Below are 14,089 nucleotides of genomic sequence, written 5' to 3' on the forward strand. Positions count from 1 at the left end.
CTTGCAAGCAGGTGCTGTACATAGCCTCTTCTGTTGCAGGTGGGCCCTACTGTTCCCAAATTCCTCTCCTCTCCCAAAGAGTCTGATACCTGAAGTTTCATTAGTGCTTCCTCTCTTTAGCTTTAGGCTTTGATCTCCTCGGGTTTGTAATCCAGGAGGGAGGCAAACACTGGTCAGTTATCAGGCATTTGTCCTACTGCATCAGTTACTACAGCAGATGCCCTCCTGAGGCAGGTTTCATTCGGATGGGAGGGGCGTGATAGCATCAATGGGCATCTGGCTGGGGATGACGTGGTGGGGAAAAGGGGACAAAGAAAAGTGTAGCTGGGAGGTCTGACAAGGAACTACCTCTACCTCATGGCTCTGCCCAGCCAGGCTGTGCACGGCTGTGCTCCTTCATTCTCCAGACCTCCTCCCTCCTCTTCCCTCCCTCCAAAGAGACAGTCAGAAAACCTCAAAGACACCTTATGATGTCCCATCAATTCCCAGTGTACTGCCTGGGTCCAGAAGATTGAGGACAGAGGCATTGGCTGGCAGCCCTAAAGCTCCTGTGTTTTTGTACTGGCTCAGCTCCAGCTAAGATGCTTGTTGGTGGTCAGATAGACACGTGTCTTTGTCTGGACCTGGGTTTTCCTATTTGTAGAATGAGTGGATCTCTGCCTTCACCTCCCTTCCTCTGAATTGGCTATGGGGGAAAGAGCACCAGACTTGTGTTCTGATCTCAGTTGTCTTCACTAGCTGTGGCAGTCTGGAGAACTCACTTAATCTCCCCAAACCTCTGTTTTGCAATAATGCCCACCCCCCCCCCAAGTTTTTGTGAGCATCAAATAAGATAGCATGTGCTGAAATGCTTACTTAACTAGCTCAGGGAGTAAACACGAGTTAACTGAAAGGGTCATTTGAAAGAAAAGTTCCAGATGGCAAAAGATTTTGCATATCTCACATCTTCCACTGCCTCTAGCACAGTGTTGGGGGCACAGGACAGAAAGTCAGTAAACACAGGTCAAACTGAACTGAAGACGCATATGGAGAGTTATTAAATGAGCTCACCGGTATCCTAGATGACTTCTTTCTCGGGTAATAGACAAGAAATGGTGCATAGATATGCTGGCCCCTAAATGCAGTGCCGTGTGGCGTGGAGAAAAGCGAGCTGGGGATCTTCTAACTTCTAACTTCTGATTCTCCCCTCCCCTCCCCTCCTCCCTCCGCACCCCCCTCTCGCCCCCCACCACGAGCCGAGCGTTCTCGGACCAGTCACTTCCCCCAGCTGCATGTTGGGGCGCGTCCTGCAGGCGGCGCTCTCCCATCATCTCAGCCTCGGCTGGGGCAGGGAGCGAGGGGGAGAAGGGAAGTGTGGAGGAAAAACAGCCCCACGCGCCGCTCACATATTTACATCTGAACTGTCAAAATAGTTATTTTTAAGTCGAGTTCCGTCTGCTGCGGGCTGGGAAGCGGCCGGGACGGGGGCGGGGGCGCCCCGCGGCGGCGCGAGGGGGCGGGCGGCGGGGCCGAGCGCGCGTGCGCGCGGCGGCGGCGGCGGGGCCATCTGTCCCCGCCAAGGGGCCGGGGAGGAGGGGGGAGGTGTCCGGGGGGGGTGTCCGGGCCGCGGAGCGCGCGAGCGGGGTGCCTGCGCCCCCGGCGGCCGCCCCTTCGCTCGCGGCTACGCGGTCCCCGGCTCGAGGGGGAACGCGCGGCCCATCCCAGCCAAGATGGAGCTCTGTGCACTTCTGTCCGCTGGAAAGGAGCTGCCACGACTGTGGTTCTCCACGCGCCCGGTCCCTGATCGCCCTCAGTCTGCAAGTTCTTCTCCTTAGCCCGTCTCCGTAGCTCTTAGCTACACCGTGGGCCCATTCCAGATCCAGGTCCGATTTTGAGGGCCAGCCCCCCACCCACACACAGCCATCCCCACCATCAGCCCTTCCCAGGAGAGAAGGAGTTGAAGGATTTTTCGGGAGCTGGTCAGCGTTGGGGGGTGCCTGAAGATAAGGACCCTCGGGTGTGCAGGCAGTGGTGAGAACGACTTAGCCCTAAATGTCCGGAGTGGCAAGCACTAATTTTTCTCGGCAAAGTGAGGGGCCTGCGGGTTTGACACTGATGACACTTCTTTCTGGCTCTTTCGCTTGCTCTCTCAGGGGCAGTAGGATTTGAGACAGACGCTGGCTGGCCCTGCTGCCATCAATATGTGTCCCAGCCCTGTCCAATGTCTGCCCTGTAATGAGTAGTGTTTCGGAATGTCACCTCTGTTAATGGGGAAGCGGCACCTGTGCACAGCCAGAACCACCTCTCTGTCTTCATTAGGCAGTCCGCAGCCTGGCTGCCGGGGGCTCTCGCTGGGTGACAGATGATGGGGATGAGGAGGGAGAGTAGCAGCCTCCTGCTGTCCAGGATTCATTCCCAGACAATGACTCTGAATGCCCATCCCTGCCCTCCCCTCCCCCCAATAGACAGCTGGGGGAAAAAATGCCCTTCTAGGGCAAAATGCAAGGACTGATGAAAATCAGGTGAAGGAGAGTTGGAGGTGTCATTTCCAGAAACAGACACCTGCCTAGCCACCGCGGTCTCCTGTCTAGACTGCGTTTTGGGGCATCCTCCTCCCTACCCCAGCTGTCTTCACGGGCCATCTTTTATGTCCCTGCTAATTTGTGCACCATGCAAAAGTCACAGGACTGAAATTCTAATGCTAGGCTTCCCTCTAGCTGGACCTGCATATTGCTTCCCAGCCAAATCCTGCTCCTTTTGAATCTCAGCCATCATAACCACCTGAGACAGGGGACACTGAGATAAGCCAAGCCCCAACATGGCATGAGACACAGACATGACTTCAGAGGACCCCTGCTATGATGATAAAAGCATCACCATGGAGACCATATTCCTCTGATTCAGCTTAATGTTCCCACCCTCCCCCAGAGGCTGTAGCATCTCCTTCATCTCCTCCACTGCCCAAGCAAATTAAGCTGGACGCAGAAGCATCCTTCCATACTCTCTATGTAATCTCTATGTGATTGGAAGTGGAGGTAGGTTAGTACCAACTTTGGGGGGTTAGGGGTAACAGTGGTGATATTTGGAATTTCCTGAGGCAACTCTCTGATCCAGAAGCTGCATAGATAGGTGGTTTCTTGACTGGAGCTGGTGGTAGGAGTGGCTTCACTTTGCCAGGCCCTCACTTTGAAAAGCTGTGAGGGGGCTCCCTGGGGGTCTGAGCTCCGCCCATTACCCCTCTTCTCTGTCTCAGTAAAGGGCACCCTTGTTCACCTAGATATTCGAGCCAGAAATCATCCTTTCATTCAAGCTGGAGAGTCGTTCTTGACACCCCCACTCTCCACCCTACATGCGAATCATCACCAAATCCTGTTGGTTCTCCCTCCTAAATCTCCCCCAAATATACTTACCTGTACCTCCACCGCCGCCACCTCAGTCCGGGCCATCACCTCTTCTTGCCTTGCCTCTCTGGTCTCATCTCTCCCATGCTCTCGCTGATGTTGTTGCAGCCACCTGGCTTTCTTGTTCTGGGCACACGAGCATGACCCTCCCTGACCCCTGAATCTGAATTAGTCCCCTGCCCCCCAAGTCCTTCTCTGTCACATCAGACTGTCTCATTGTCACACTCTGAAATGTTCACTTCATTTGCTTATTTGTCTGCTTTCCCCTCCTAGGACATGAGCTCTAGGAGGGCAGGAACACCATTACTTTATTTACCCTTAAATTCACAGCATGAAGAACAGTGTCAGGCACGTGGCAGAACTCAGGAATTATTTGTTGAATGAATGAATGAATGGTTGGTTGGTTTGCTGCAACCTAATGATACCCCTGCGTCCAGTTGTGCACTCTTCTCTCAGAAGCATCTAAAGGCATCCTTCTCAGACACAAATGCCTTCACGTCACTCCCTTGCTCAAAGCTCTTTGCTGACACGCAAAATGTTCACAACTGCTGAAGCAGAGTGAAGGGTATGTGTGAGTTTCATTAAACTTTCACTTTACTTGCTTATAATTTCCTTCTGCTTGAAACTTTTTTTTTTATTCATTTGACAGAAAGAGAGAGAGTGAGCACAAGCAGGGGGAGTGGCAGGTAGGAGAAGCAGGCTCCCCACTGAGCAGGGAGCACAATGTGGTGCTCAATCCCAGGACCCTGAGATATGACCTGAGCAAGTAAAGCCCAACCACCTGAGCCACCCAGGCACCCCTGCTTGAAACTGTTTAAAATTAATTGGGTTATGGGCGCCTGGGTGGCTCAGTTGGTTAAGCGACTGCCTTCAGCTCAGGTCATGATCCTGGAGTCCCGGAATCAAGTCCCGCATCAGGCTCCCTGCTGAGCAGGGAGCCTGATGCGGGATTTAATTTAATTTAACTGAATTTTTAAAAAATTCAGTTAAATTAAATTAATTGGGTTTAAAAAATTATGGAAGAGCACCTGGCTGGCTCAGTCAGTGGACCATGCGACTCCTGATCTCGGGATTGTGAGTTTGAGCCCCATGTTGGGTGTAGAGATTACTTAAACATTAAAAAAATAAAAATCTTAGGGGCCCCTGGGTGGCTCAGATGGTTAAGCGTCTGCCTTCGGCTCAGGTCATGATCCCAGGGTCCTGGGATCGAGCCCCGCATTGGGCTCCCTGCTCAGCGGGGGGCCTGCTTCTCCCCCTCCCTCTGCTCTCCCTGCTCATGTTCTCTCTCTCTCTCTCTGTATCTCTGTGTCTCGAATGAATAAATAAAAAAAAACTTAAAGAAATCTTTAAAAAATTATGGAAATAAAAAATGGCTCCCACTGTTCTCAGGATAGAGCTGAGAGCTCCTTGTGTTTCCCAGCACCCCTCCTTCCTGTGCCCCACCACTGCCCGTTCAGCCTTGCCCCTTAGCTGTCACGCCATTGCTCTACACACTCAGAGGTTCCCCAAGAAACATCCACACTTCTTTTTAGTACCAGGAACAGATAGAACTCTCTGGAACAGTTTTGTTTTTATTTTATGATTATGGAACGGACTAGATTTTTGTGTGGCTGCTGGAAAGCTCTGTCAAACTGGAACTGCTCCGGCCAGTGCAGTAACTGTGTATACAGGCCATTAGGGTTTCTTTCTCTCTTAGCCTCGTTCTTGGCTCCATTTTATGTTCCTACTTGTTCTTTCTTCTTTTGCTTCCACCTTGATTACCTTTCTGTGGCTGTCCTAAACTCTTGCAGAAGTCTCCTGTAAGCCATGAGAATTGACCTCTCCTGGGTTTTCAGGACAGGTCTGGATCTCCCACCATGCCCTCTCCACTTGGTTTGTCTAGTCTTTTCTCAAATGTGGCGGCTCCTTAGTGAGTGTTCTGAGTGCTCCTCGTGCCGAATGAACACTCTCCCCTGACTGAGCTGGAAGCCCATCTCCCCCCCCCCCCCCCCCCCCCGGCCCCACCCCAGTGCAGTCCCTCTCTCTTAAAGTTTCCTTGGAAGAAAAGCAGATCCCTGACTGTTCTTTATAGAAGGACAAGCTGCTTTCAGTTTCCCTGGCTTCAGGAGGAAAGGTGGGGTTGAGGTTGAGAGATGCCCCTGTCATACCTGTGTCCCCTCCCCACAGACAGCCCCGGGATATGTCCCTAACGCATGGCAGAGTAATGAGGCTTTACTTACAACTCACACTTTTGAGCGCTTATCCATGGGCACTTATTGGAAATAGTGTTTTAGGGGCGCCTGGGTGGCGCAGTCGGTTAAGCAACTGCCTTCGGCTCAGGTCATGATCCCGGGGTCCTGGGATCGAGTCCCGCATCGGGCCCCCTGCTCGGTGGGAAGCCTGCTTCCCCCTCTCCCTCTGCCTGCCTCTCTGCCTGCTGTGCTCTCTCTCTCTCTGTGTCAAATAAATTAATAAAATCTTTTTAAAAAGTGTTTTAAGCACTTGGGATGCATTAATTCAGTCTTCAGTAATTCCATGAAGAATGTACTATTATTATTATAGTTCCACTGTAGAGATGTGAAAGCCAGGGCCCGGGGACACAGAGCTTATAGTAAGTGGCGGGACCAGGATCCAAACAGAGGCAATCTGACCTGAGAGTTTGTGCTCCTGACCACTCTGCATTTGCCTCCCAAGGTCCTCTGGTGGCTTCTGAGCTCCTGATTGGGACTCTGGCAGGCCAAAACCTCACTGCGTTCCCTCCACTACCATTCATGACCATTTCATGGGGAGACTAGGGCCAAGAACCCACGGCATCTCCCTGCTGGTGTCTCTTCCTCCAAAATGCATCTTGCCCTGCACTCTCAGGCTAGTCTTCCTGATGGCCTTGCTCTCATCACTGAGCACCCTCTGTCAGTGGCCTCAAGGGGCAACCCATCATTGTCATCAGAGGGCCCCAGAATGGGAGGATCCTGGAGGCAGAATGGTCCTGGGGGCCTACACCTTAATAGGAAATCCTCGGGCTCTCTGGTTCAACCACATCTGTCCGCTTCTCTAAGCAAATCCTTTGCCGAAGCCAGCCTACTCCATTCCTTTGTTCATAATGTGTCCCTGCCTAGAAGGCCCATCCTCCTGCTTCCTACCTAGCCAGACCCTGCCCATGCGTTAGCTCACACTCTGAATTCCACCTCCTCCAGGAAGCTTTCCCTGAACACTTGCCACTCCCAACCAGTGCTGATTTTTTTCCTCTGCTTCTGAACTTCTGTGGCACTCATGGGTACCACTGTGTTCGTATTCGATTATGAACTTTGATTTACCTTTTCCCTTGTGTGTTTTTTATTTCTCCATTTAGAACATAATCCCTTTGAGGACAAAAACCATCAGTGAGAGAGCACAGCAGGCAGAGAGGCAGGCAGAGGGAGAGGGGGAAGCAGGCTTCCCACCGAGCAGGGGGCCCGATGCGGGACTCGATCCCAGGACCCCGGGATCATGACCTGAGCCGAAGGCAGTTGCTTAACCGACTGCGCCACCCAGGCGCCCCTAAAACACTATTTCCAATAAGTGCCCATGGATAAGCGCTCAAAAGTGTGAGTTGTAAGTAAAGCCTCATTACTCTGCCATGCGTTAGGGACATATCCCGGGGCTGTCTGTGGGGAGGGGACACAGGTATGACAGGGGCATCTCTCAACCTCAACCCCACCTTTCCTCCTGAAGCCAGGGAAACTGAAAGCAGCTTGTCCTTCTATAAAGAACAGTCAGGGATCTGCTTTTCTTCCAAGGAAACTTTGAGAGGGACTGCACTGGGGTGGGGCCGGGGGGGAGATGGGCTTCCAGCTCAGTCAGGGGAGAGTGTTCATTTGACACGAGGAGCACTCAGAACACTCACTAAGGAGCCGCCACATTTGAGATGACAATCCATGGATTATCTAAAATTTCTTGCAGGTTTATGCACAATAAATCTCCATATGCAGGACTTATAGGACACCAGGAAGGAAGCCCTCAGGATCATAATTTGTCAGTATCTAAGGTTTGGTTTGTCTTCATAACACGACTAGAAGTCATTTTGCTTTTAAGAAGCAGTGCAGAAAACGGTCTAGATTAGTAGCTTCCTAACTTTGTGTAGTAGTGACATTCTCCTTTTAAAGGCAGGCTTCAGGGGCGCCTGGGTGGCTCTGTCAGTTAAGCAACCTATTCTTGATTTCGGCTCAGGTCATGATCCCAGGGTCATGAGATGGAGCCCCAAGTTAAGGCTCCGCTCTGCGCATGGAGCCTGCTTAAAGATTCTCTCTCTCCCTCCCTTCGCCACTTACCCCACCCCGACTCATGCTCTCTCTCAATAAATAAGTAAATAAATAAAACAGAGGCAGTCTTCATAGGAGCTCAATATGGAAAGCAGACAGGGGTGAGGTTGCTCTGGTTACACTTAAGTGGGGCTGCTCTGTGCCTCCACCCCTCCATGGTAGCTCGGAGGAAATCTTGGAGCTGAAGTATTATAGCTTAAAAATCATTAGGGAGCATCACATCTTCACATAAGAGGAATTTATAAATTTGAGTTACTGAAAGAAAAAACCGTATGTACTCATTTTATTAAAAGCGTATTTGCTGGGGCGCCTGGGTGGCTCAGTCGGTGGAGCTGACCTGCCTTCGGCTCAGGTCATGATCTCAGGGTCCTGAGATCAAGTCCCACTTGGGGCTCCCTGCTCGTCGGGGAGTCTGCTTCTCCCTCTGTCCCTCCCCCCTCTCATGCTCTCTCTCTCAAATAAATAAACAAAATCTTTTTTAAAAAGCATATTTGCTGGTATGTTTAAAAAACAGCAATTAAATGACTTTCTCCCCTTTGTTTCATACAAATTTGTTTTTGGTTTTTTTCTCCATAAACCTTGTTCATGCCTTATTCTCTTGAGAAGGTGCTTCTGCCAGAGCCCTGACTGCATTTGATTTAAAAGATCTGTTTACTCCTCCGTTGTCCCCATTAAACAGGCAGCTCCTTGACAGCAGAGACTCTGCTGTGTTTGTCTTATCTTCAGGCTTAGCCAGGTGCTTGGCACATAATAGGTGCTCAGTGCATGGACTCCCAAGGGATTTGAGTCTCTAGTTATAGGTGCCTCTCAGTGAGCTAGACCCAGCTCGTGGCCCCCACGGATGATTCACCCTGAATTTTTATTTTTTTTAAAGATTGTATTTATTTATTCGAGAGAGAGAGAGAATGAGAGATAGAGAGCACGAGAGGGAAGAGGGTCAGAGGGTCAGAGGGAGAAGCAGACTCTCTGCCGAGCAGGGAGCCCGATGTGGGACTCGGGACTCGATCCCGGGACTCCAGGATCATGACCTGAGCCGAAGGCAGTCGCTTAAACAACTGAGCCACCCAGGCGCCCCACCCCGAATTTTAAATATGAAGTGGCTTTCTCCTGCTGCTCAGCCTGAGTCTGAGCAGCTACCCTGCCCTCCCCTTCCCCCGCTCTCCCCCTCCCCTGCCCAGCTGTTACAGGCTCGGAGAGTATTAGTTAATTTTAATATTAGCCTAAGAAAGATTAATTAGGAAGGCAAATTTGCTCTAAAAGGTGTAATTAATTCCAAAGCCAAGTAGAAGAGAGTTATGGATTATCTGCCTTGCTACTGCCTTCAAGTAGTGTGGATAATCAAGGGCTGATGAGAAGAGAACAGAATCATTTCGGTGTCAATGCTGTGTAGACCACACTCCATACGGTTCCTTCCGTAAGTGGTCTCATGGCTGAGACAAAAGATTTAGAGGGAGCTCGTGCCTGCGCCACTGAAGTCAGGAGGAAACATCCAATCAGACATCCTGCCCTGGCTCTTCTAGCTCCTAAATCATTCCCGAATCCTGTATCTTCCTCTCCAGTCCTCCCTCCCACTGGCCTGGTCCAACTCTGAATCAACTCTTTTCTGGCCTGTTGTAACAATTCCCCCAAGTAGCCTCCAGACCCTGCACCACCAGCTCAGCCTCTGCTCAGAACCAAACCTCAAGTGTATCAAATGCATGAACACAGAACCCCCCCAGCCAGTGTCAAACAGAAATTTAATCTTGCGGTGTCCCACTTCCAAACTTCCAAATGTGCCCAAAGGTGAAGGGTTAACTCTTCCACATGGCCCACAGGCTCCTTCACAAATTATCCCCACCCTGTCCCGCAGCTCATTTCCCTCGCTTCCCTTCTATCACTATGCTCCTAGAATGGCTCTCCTCAGTCCCCTTGTTATAGGCCAAACTACTGCTCATTCTGGAAGTCTCAGCCTAAATGAATCTTTGAACGCTTAGGGGCTTCAGAATCTGGGCTCTGGTAGCCCTCTGCTAACAGCTTACCTGATTTTCCCATCATTATTTGTTCTCTTTTTCTTAAAGGAGACAATGAGCACCTTAAAAGGAGGACTGTATCTTTGTATTCTCCTCCCCCACTCCCTAATTTAGGCCAAGCCTGATGTCTGTCCCATAGGAGATGATCAAAAAGTATTTGTTGAAAGGGATGGAGTCAGTTAATGACTCCAATGATGACGCCAACTGAATTTGCCCATTTGAAATCCAAACTTCCTCTTTTCCCCCTAGTCAATAGTAAATGCATTTTGAAATATCTGGGAAGATGCCTCAGTTCTCCACTTCCTTTTGCCCGCCTCGCTGAGGCTCAGAGGCAGGTGCCTTCAGGAGGAAAGTCTAGGATAATGGCAAGTGATGCAGACTTCAGCCTGACAGCTGCTGATCTTTGCTTTAGTTGATTTCCCCCTTTGCAAACGGTTATTGGCAATTGAAACTGCAAATCTACTATCTGCTCCCCTATGTAAATTGCATTTACATTTAAATTGTGCATTCTTCCAAAGGATGGGGTTGGTAAATAACAGCAGATTAAACTTGAGAGGAAATTGTGCCCCACGTCAAACCTGAGACCGAAGTGACATCTGGCTTTTACTATTTCCGTTATTTCGGTTTAATAACAGCATGTGGCATTAAGGGAAAAGAAATTGGATCTACATTTTAATGAAAAGAGGAAGCTCTCAGGGTTTAGATACCTTATCATGTTGAATACCTACTCGATTGGCAATTAAAACTTGCTTCCCTCAAGAAATGGAATAAAATATCTTTGCAGCCATGGAGGGAATAATAAATGAAAAACAAGCAAATACCCAGGATTTCACAGATAAAACCGAGGAAAAGGGGTGCTGCAAACATCAAAACCAAGTATTTCTGGATCCTGCAGAGTATAGGAATTCTTAAACAGAATAATGCTGAGAACAGAATCATGGATAGGCTAGTGGGCTCTTCAGGAGAATAATTTCAGACAGAATAGTTTGCACATAATAATAGGAGGCTCAACCCAATCAGATCATCTGATTGGATCCTTTGTCAACCTAGCTTCCTTTAAACCGCAGAGGTCTAAGAAAATATTCTAGAAATGCCTGTTTCATCCTAATAGTCTGTTTAAATGCAAGCAGTTCCACCTGCTGGCTGCTTTTTTGTTGAAAGCAATTCTGGGAAATGTAAACAAAATGCTTATGCATCCTAATAACCCAAGCCTATCATTTATTTGCTTTGATTGAAACAAATGTGTCAATTTTCCAAGTCTTTGTTTGGTGAATCCAATGTTTGGATGTTGGCAAATGTTTGCATTACATGTTTGTTTGGCAACTGATGCTCTATTCAGAAACTCTGGAGCTATAGCCCTCGAAACTACAGCCTGGAATCAGTCAATGAGTCTCCCTGATGATACACACAAAGATGCTTAATCTTTTCCCAGAATCCTGATAATGTTGAAATGGTCAAGTCCCATGGGCAAGTGTAAATGGGATGGGACCTCCTGAGGAAGAAACTAGATGTGGAGACTTTGAGGATATGGCTCACGAATAATTAGAATAATGGGAAACATTTATATAGTGCTTACTAGGTGCCAAGCATTTTATGTGTATTATAAACTCATTGCCACCAAGTAACAATCCTGTAAGGTAGGTACCATTGTCATCCCCATTACAGATGAGCAAAAGGAGACACAGTGAGGTTAGTAACTTACCTTCCCGATGTCACCCAGCTGGGAAGAGAAAGAGCTGCAATTTGACTCCAGGCAGCCTGGCTCACTGTCCCCTTCACCCTTTCAGGTGACTCCCTCCTATCCCTGGCACTTAATTAAGGCAGTGTGTTCTCCCATATTTACATTTCGTCTTGCATAATTGTTTCTAAAGTCTCAGCAGTCTTTTTTTTTTTTTAAAGATTTTATTTATTTATTTGACAGAGACAGCGAGAGCAGGAACACAAGCAGGGGGAGTGGGAGAGGGAGAAGCAGGCTTCCCACGGAGCAGGGAGCCCGATGTGGGACTCGATCCCAGGACCCTGAGACCATGACCTGAGCCGAAGGCAGACGCTTAACGACTGAGCCACCCAGGCGCCCTCTAAAGTCTCAGCAGTCTTTTTTAAAAAGACTCAAGCTAATAGTCTGAAGAATGTTCTTATTCTTCAATGAGCAATCCCCTGACAAGTTAATACAGCTGTCTTCTCCTTTCTTACTCTGCCTAGAGTCCGTGGCCAAATTACCCATCTACTACCGTGGATCTTTTGAGGATGGCCAAGATGCTTGAGTTTGTTTGATTTTTCCCTTATCTTCCCAGTTTCCTCTTACTGTTTGGTTGGGTAGCAGCACTTTCCCCCCACTTCCTGTGCATAATGATAACTTCTCTGCATCTCTTGACATTTTATCATGGCAGGCTGCCTATAAAGTCAACCAGTGACTCCTTCTGTCTGAACGTAGGTTAAATTAATCATCTGGCTTTCACATCAGTCTGTTGCTATGGGGTTTACTGATGTCACACTGTCATATTGTGATTATCATAATATCTAACAGGCAAAAAGGGACTGGTTGCTACTAGAAACCCTTGGGTGAAACTCCTCCAGCTTTAGTACCCAACCCAACTGCATAGACTTTAGACAACCATGTAAAGGGGTAAGTAGATGAATCATCCAGCTGGATTCCATTTGAATACTTTTCTTCCATATGTGTGTTTCCTCTGGGCGGTTGTCTAGTGTCACTTGAAATTGATGAGGGTTCTTTTGGAGGTTATTTTGGAGAAGGCTGTGAAACAACAGACAGCTGTTCTCAGGAAGAAATGTCGTAGGATGGGCCTAAGCTAGCTTCTAATGGTAATAACAATAAAAATAATCTGAGGTGTATTGTTGGCTTCCTTTCTATATTAGATCGTTTCCTAGGGGCCAAAAATGTTAATTCAGCTTCCCCAACACAGAAAAGAAGGAAACTTTCATTTACTAAGCCCCTACTCTGTGCCAGAATGTGACTCTGGTCCAAGTGTAGCTTTAAGGAGAACTGTAAAGCAAGGTGTTCTCCAACAACCCTGTTATACATGACAACTCACAGCTTCTTCCAGCTTGTATACAATGTTCTTAATTGGACATTGACTGATCACCAATAAAGGCAAAGTCATTACTTAAAATTGGTCCAGATCCTCTGATGCTGAGTGATCTTCTTGCGGTTGTTTTCACTGCAATATTAAAAAGTCTGGAAATGTAATAGCAGTGAGGTACAATAAATAAACTTCTACATTACAAATCTCTGTTGAAAGGTGTAACAAATGCGTCTTTTTCAGGATTTTGTTAAGTAGGTGGAGGGGTCCTTTTGGGGGGATAAAGAGATCAAGTGCATAAATGTGATTGAACTTGAGACTGGTGTAGGACAGGAAAGCCAATCAAGACTTGTGTAAGCTTATGTAAATCAATTTATGTGCCAGAGAATGAATAGCTGACTTTTTTTTTTCAAATGCCAATTTAGCAATTACAAAGTCTGCTGGCGGTTAATTAAAAACTACCATCTCGTTATGTTCCGAGTTAAATTACAAGTACGAAAACTACTAGTGTTTGCAATAACTGAACACTCTGGACTCTGTACTCTCATCAAAAGGAGGGCAGGGATAAATAACTTTTATTTAACTCACTAGAAAATCTCTCTCAGCTCTTTCGTATTTAATTAACTTCTTATCTTCTCAGAGCCTGAGTCTTACTCAGAGTTCCTGAGCAGTCATAGAAATATTTGTTCACGTGTTCATTTGGTGCAGAAGACTTTTCTCACATGAGTTAGGTAGAAAAGTTAGAAATAATTCAATCCCGGAGACATTGGGGAAAGTGACACCCAAACCCAAGAGAGATTTATTGCAGAGAATGCTGATTTGGGGGGTTATTGCCCGTGTACCTTCAAAACAGGAGAGATTGGGTTGTAAGCACTTCTGTGGACTTTCGGGAAAATTTTAGTTCTTATTTGTAAGGCTGCTTTAAAGAATTTAATGTTTTCCGGGCGCCTGGGTGGCTCAGTCATTAAGCATCTGCCTTCGGCTCAGGTCATGATCCCAGGGTCCTGGGATCGAGTCCCACATCGGGCTCCCTGCTCCGCGGGAAGCCTGCTTCTCCCTCTCCCACTCCCCCTGCTTGTGTTCCTGCTCTCGCTGTGTCTCTCTCTGTCAAATAAATAAATAAATAAATCTTTTTTAAAAAAAGAATTTAATGTTTTCCTCTTTCATAGATTCCACTGTCTGAAAGAGACCGAACTCCTGTCACACCATGGTGGATGTGAAGTGTCTGAGTGACTATGAATTACAGCATGAACTTAATAAGCTTGGATTTTCACCTGGACCAATACTACGTACGTATGAGGCAAATATTAGAGACTCGTTGTTTATTACTTATAAACTACCTCCCAAGATTTAAAATTATTTACAGTGGAAGGAACATATGC

The 14,089-nt window shown here is 47.9% G+C and overlaps 1 protein-coding gene across 5 annotated transcripts in view; it reads left to right on the top strand.

Annotated features, from left to right (window-relative positions):
- The first annotated feature begins 2,903 nt into the window (after positions 1 to 2,903).
- The window catches only part of LEMD1 (LEM domain containing 1), a 43,677-nt gene continuing 32,491 nt past the window's right edge, over positions 2,904 to 14,089 (top strand). For 2 of the 5 annotated variants that reach the window (XM_027609762.1, XM_027609766.1), the window contains exons 1-2: positions 12,235 to 12,292; positions 13,877 to 13,996. In XM_027609762.1, coding sequence (XP_027465563.1) covers positions 13,915 to 13,996 — 82 coding nt within the window. In that variant the 5' untranslated portion in view covers positions 12,235 to 12,292; positions 13,877 to 13,914. Of the gene's footprint in view, positions 3,019 to 11,432; positions 11,454 to 12,234; positions 12,293 to 13,876; positions 13,997 to 14,089 lie in introns of those variants that run through there. The other 3 variants (XM_027609763.1, XM_027609764.1, XM_027609765.1) reach the window with 3 other exon arrangements.

Source organism: Zalophus californianus, chromosome 10 (genome assembly GCF_009762305.2).
Source record: "Zalophus californianus isolate mZalCal1 chromosome 10, mZalCal1.pri.v2, whole genome shotgun sequence".
NCBI classification, from domain to species: Eukaryota; Metazoa; Chordata; class Mammalia; order Carnivora; family Otariidae; genus Zalophus; species Zalophus californianus.